The sequence below is a fragment of the Myotis davidii genome, unplaced genomic scaffold, assembly GCF_000327345.1.
Source record: "Myotis davidii unplaced genomic scaffold, ASM32734v1 scaffold249, whole genome shotgun sequence".
In the NCBI taxonomy this organism is placed as follows: Eukaryota; Metazoa; Chordata; class Mammalia; order Chiroptera; family Vespertilionidae; genus Myotis; species Myotis davidii.
In genome coordinates, this window is record NW_006300367.1 from 5312262 (window position 1) to 5317057 (window position 4796).

The 4796-nt window shown below is 51.3% G+C and overlaps 1 protein-coding gene across 1 annotated transcript in view; it reads left to right on the top strand.

Annotated features, from left to right (window-relative positions):
• TFCP2L1 (transcription factor CP2-like 1) overlaps positions 1-4796 on the top strand; it is a 59372-nt gene that overhangs the window by 44411 nt on the left and 10165 nt on the right. The window contains exon 13 of the mRNA XM_006776836.2: positions 1591-1733. Within this exon, the coding sequence (XP_006776899.1) occupies positions 1591-1733 (143 nt within the window). The remainder of the gene's footprint in view (positions 1-1590; positions 1734-4796) is intronic.

The following is a 4796-nucleotide window of genomic DNA, read 5'->3' on the forward strand; positions in this document are numbered from 1 at the left end:
GCACGGTGCGTGATTTAACTGGTGGTAGCTTTGCTGACAGGACCCCCAAGGCTCCTAGAGGAGTGGGGACTGTCCTGGGTGGCAGAGTTAGGACTTGAACCAGGGTTGCCCAATCCAGAGCTCCTGGTTTTCCCAAACTGCCCCCCACGCTGCCCCCGAGGAGAGCCGGGCATGGCAGGAGTTCGGGGAGTGGCCAACCCTCCTGGCTCTGAGCACTCCTGGTGGCCGAGTGCAGCTGGGGCAGGGAAGCCAGGGACAGACAGTGACGGCAAAAGGAGCCAGCCTATCTTCCTTCAGCTCCTCTTTGCAGCAGTCAGATTGGTTTGGGAAGTAAAACTGGAGAAAGTGGAACAGGTTCTCTAAAAGAATGGAAATAGGAGTACAATGAGAATTCTGATGTTAAAAGGAACCTGAGGAGAGAGACTGGGAGTCAGTACTGGAGTTGGTACTGGAGGAGCAATTGGAGAAGCATTGCACAGGGACCACACTGTCCCGACGAAACCTGTTTGAGTTGTGGGAAGGTGAACCTGCCACATGGCTGGGACCTTGTGGCCTCTGCCACCCACTTCCAAAGACCCACTGTGTGTGTATGTACATGTGTGCATGCATTTGTACATATGTATGTGTGTACGTGCATGTGTACATACAGATGTGCACATATGCATACATATACGTGTGCGCACACATGTATGTGTGCGTGCTGTGTACACGTGTATGTGTGCGCTTTCATATGCATGTGTGTGTGCATGTACGTCTGTGTGTGCCTGTGCATGTTTTAAAGTTGGGTCTCTGGTCAGATGTGTTGGATCTGAGGGTTTCTTGGTTGAGTTGGGAGCTGCTGGTTGAATCCAGCTATTGTAGTTTGAGGAACTCGAAGCCTGAAGCATTAACTCACCAGGTCTCCATGGGGCCTGGCTGGCTGGGATTTGGTGCTGTCCCAACCTCAGGTCACTGACTTTCTGACTGGCTGGTGCCCCTTCTTCCCCTGGGCCCACAGTGCCCACGTGCACTGCTACTGACCGTGGAGAAGGGCGAGGACGAGACCCCTCTCTGCTGCCCAATAGCAGTTGTCTTTACATCTCTCTCTCGGCCACCTGACAGCATCAGTGACCCCTGTGGGCAGTGCAAGGAAGGAAGGGCCCAGGGCTGCCTCCTGTTCCCGCAGTGAGCACCCTGGGAGCTTGTTAGAGCTGCAGATTTCTGCAGCCTTCCTGCCTCCAGCCTCCAGCCTCCGTGGGTGTCACCGGGCCTGGGGTGGATCCGGGAGTTCCGCACTTACATGAGTCCCCTAAGAGACTGAAACAGCCAGTAGGAACCGCAGCCGGCACCTCCTGGGGTGGCCGGGAGTTCCGCACTTACATGAGTCCCCTAAGAGACTGAAACAGCCAGTAGGAACCGCAGCCGGCACCTCTTCACCTGTTGATTCCAGGGATCTGCCCACTGCAGCCCAACCCCATGGATCTGTGTGGGCAGGAGCACCGCCACGATCAAGTCATTGCTTTCCTGGGTGGGGCGGGGCGGGTCGGGGAGGGACGAGCTCCTCGGAAGCAGGCGCTTGCTCTATAGAAGCACCTCTCTCTGCCTCCTCAGTGTACCATGCCATCTTCTTGGAAGAGCTGACCACCTTGGAGTTGATTGAGAAGATCGCCAACCTGTACAGCATCTCCCCACAGCACATCCACCGAGTCTACCGGCAGGGGCCAACGGGCATCCACGTGGTGGTCAGCAACGAGGTGAGCTTGCTGCCTGCCCTGCCCTGCCCTGGAGCTTCGTGTCCCAGGGAGGAGCAGCAGGCCCTGCATCCTGTGGGGTCTGGGATGACTCTAGCCCCAAGATGGCCAACAGGTCTCACCGGCATGCCACAGGCTGCAGCGGCCGCCTGGCGTGCTGGGAGGGAGAGAGCTCTGAAGCCACAACTGAGACTGAATAGCTTTTGAGTATCCACTCCATTACCTCACCCTCGGCCAGGTGCCATGCAGGAGCTGGGAGCACAGATGGCACCCCTGCCCTCAGGGTTCTTGCAGGGAAAGGCGTCAGGAGAAGGGTGCTCACCCAGGGCAGGCGGCAGGTTCCAGTGAGAAGTGAACTGGATGCGGTTGGTGATGGGAAGGATGTGGCTCCGTACGGAGGACCCCTCTGCTGATCAGGGAAGGTGCCACAGCCCTCCGGGGCAGTCACAAGCAGCCCCTGGCAGGGGCACAGGTCTGACTCCACAGGCTGAGGAGGGCTGCTCACCGGGCTTGCTGAGGCATCGCGTTCCTGCGAGTTGTAGAATGGAGGCTGTTACGCCTGTTCTGTCCTGACCTTTCCTCTTAACACTCATGGTAAGGGTGCCAGCACTACTGGGCGCTGGCTGCTCCCACTGCTGTCCCAAGTGCACGTGCAGTGACTCATTTGATTCTTTTTAAAAAATATATATTTTATTGATTTTTTTACAGAGAGGAAGGGAGACGGATAGAGAGTTAGAAACGTTGATGAGAGAGAAACATAGATCAGCTGCCTCCTGCACACCCCCTACTGGGGATATGCCCTTGATCGGAATCGAACTTGGGACCTTTGAGTCTGCAGGCCGATGCTCTATCCACTGAGCCATACTGGTTAGGGCTGATTCTTTTTTATTTAAAAGAATCTTTATTGTTGAGAGTATTACAGCTGTCCCCCTCTTATCTCCCCATTGTCCCCCTCCACCTGGTTCCCATCCCACCCCAGGCCTTCACCACCCTATTGTCTGTGTCCATAGGTAATGCATATATGTTCTTTAATTAATCTCTCTCCTCCATCTTTCCTCTGAGATTCGTTGGTCTATTCCATGTTTCCATGCCTCTGGTTCTTTAGGACTTGCTTCAGTGGGGCCTTGGTGCTCACAGAATCTTTCCTTTGAATGTGTCACTCATGGATGTGTAGAGCTGAAATCTGGTGTGGGCTGAAGCTGTCCACTTGGTGCACGGCTCTGGAGCCTCCTGGGAGGTGCAGAGTCAGACACTGCCTGTGCCCTTTCTGGGGCCACTGGGCAGGAGCTACAGATTGATCTGCAGATGGCTGCTACTTGTGTTGGGCTTGAAAGTGCCCAGGGGAGGCCAAGCTGTGAAGCAAGGCAAGCTGTGCTAATGCCAGGCCTGGGGCCACTTATCAGAAGGTATGGGGCACACCGACATCAGCTGCTACTTGTTTGAGAGATTTTAGGAAATTCGACTCTCAACCACTGAGCCACGCCCATTTGTTTATATTTTTTATCTTCTACTTCTTTTATTCTTCTTCTTCAAGAATACCCTTCAAAATTTCATGTAATACTGATTATATGTATTTATTGCCACTTTATTTTTCATATATTTAAAAATAATTTTTTAATTGATTTCAGAGAGGAAGAAAAAGCCTGCTTTAAGCAGTTTGGGTGGGGCTGCAAATTGGGTGAGGGGAATCACCAGGGCTAAGCGAATAGTGTGAGCCAGGTTGATGGAGACTCAGATATGGCACCTACCAGTCAGCTCTGTGGCAGGGGAAGTTTCAGCATAGAAACAATGACCTCTGCCAGTACTTTTGTCTGGGAGAAAGCTGCCCCCCAGTTCTGTCCTGATGCCAGACAATTCAGTTCCTCCCTGTATGTCTATGAACACTTTCAAGCTGCTGCCCTAGCCCTGGAGTTCAGAGGGAGTGTGTAAGTCATTGTGCCAGTTATGATGTGTCTTGGTGTGGTCCCCTTTGGGTTCCTCTTGTTTGGGGTTCTCTGCGCTTCCTGGACTTGCAAGTCTATTTCTTTCACCAGGTAGGGGAAGTTTTCTGTCATTATTTCTTCAAATAGGTTTTCAATATCTTGCTCTCTCTGTTTTCCTTCTGGCACCCCCATAATTTGGATGTTGGTAGGCTTAACGTTGTCCCAGAGGCTCTGTATGTTACCTTCATGTTTTGGATTCTTTATTCCTTTTGCTCTTCTAATTGGGTGTTTTTTGCTGCCTCATATTCCAAACTGTTGATTTGATTATCCACGTTCTATGTTCTACTGTTGAAACCCTGTAAATTATTCTTTATTTGAGTTAGTGTATGCTTAATTTCTGCTCAGCCCCTGCAGACCCTGAGCCAGCTGTGGGAACTCTAAAAGCCTATGTCGAGAATTTTAGGGGAAATGGCACAGGAGTGGTTGCTGGGGACATAGAGAAAATGTGGCATTTGGAGTTGGACTGGTGTCCCCACCTGGAACGGGCTCCTAGTAGCTGAGCAACCTTGGGCAAATTTATTTAACCTCTTTGAGCCTCAGTTTCCACATCTGTAAAATGGGGATAATTATGCCTATCGAGCAGGTAAGGATAAAATGAGGAAACTGTGTTAGGTACTGGAAGATGCGAAATAAGCAGTGGATGTTGTTGTTGACGGTGCTAGGCACTTGTTATTTTGGGGAGCAACGGATGGACAGATCTTTAAATTTGACGGTGTATAAAATGTAAGGCTTTTAATGGTCTGTGTATATTTATTTCATAAATTGTCATTATTAGTAATAATCCTATACTTCAGAGCCCGTTTCATGGGTATCTCATCCTGGAGATCCATGAGGTGAGGTGAGGTGAGGTGAGGTGGTGTTCCTTCCTTTTTATTTAAAAAGCAATTCACATGCCCTGACTGGTTTGGCTCAGTGGATAGAGCGTCGGCCTGCGGACTGAGAGGTCCCAGGTTCGATTCCGGTCAAGGGCATGTACCTTGGTTGCGGGCACATCCCCAGTGGGAAGTGTGCAGGAGGCAGCTGATCGATGTTTCTCTCTCATCGATGTTTCTAACTCTCTATCTCTCTCCCTTCCTCTCTGTGA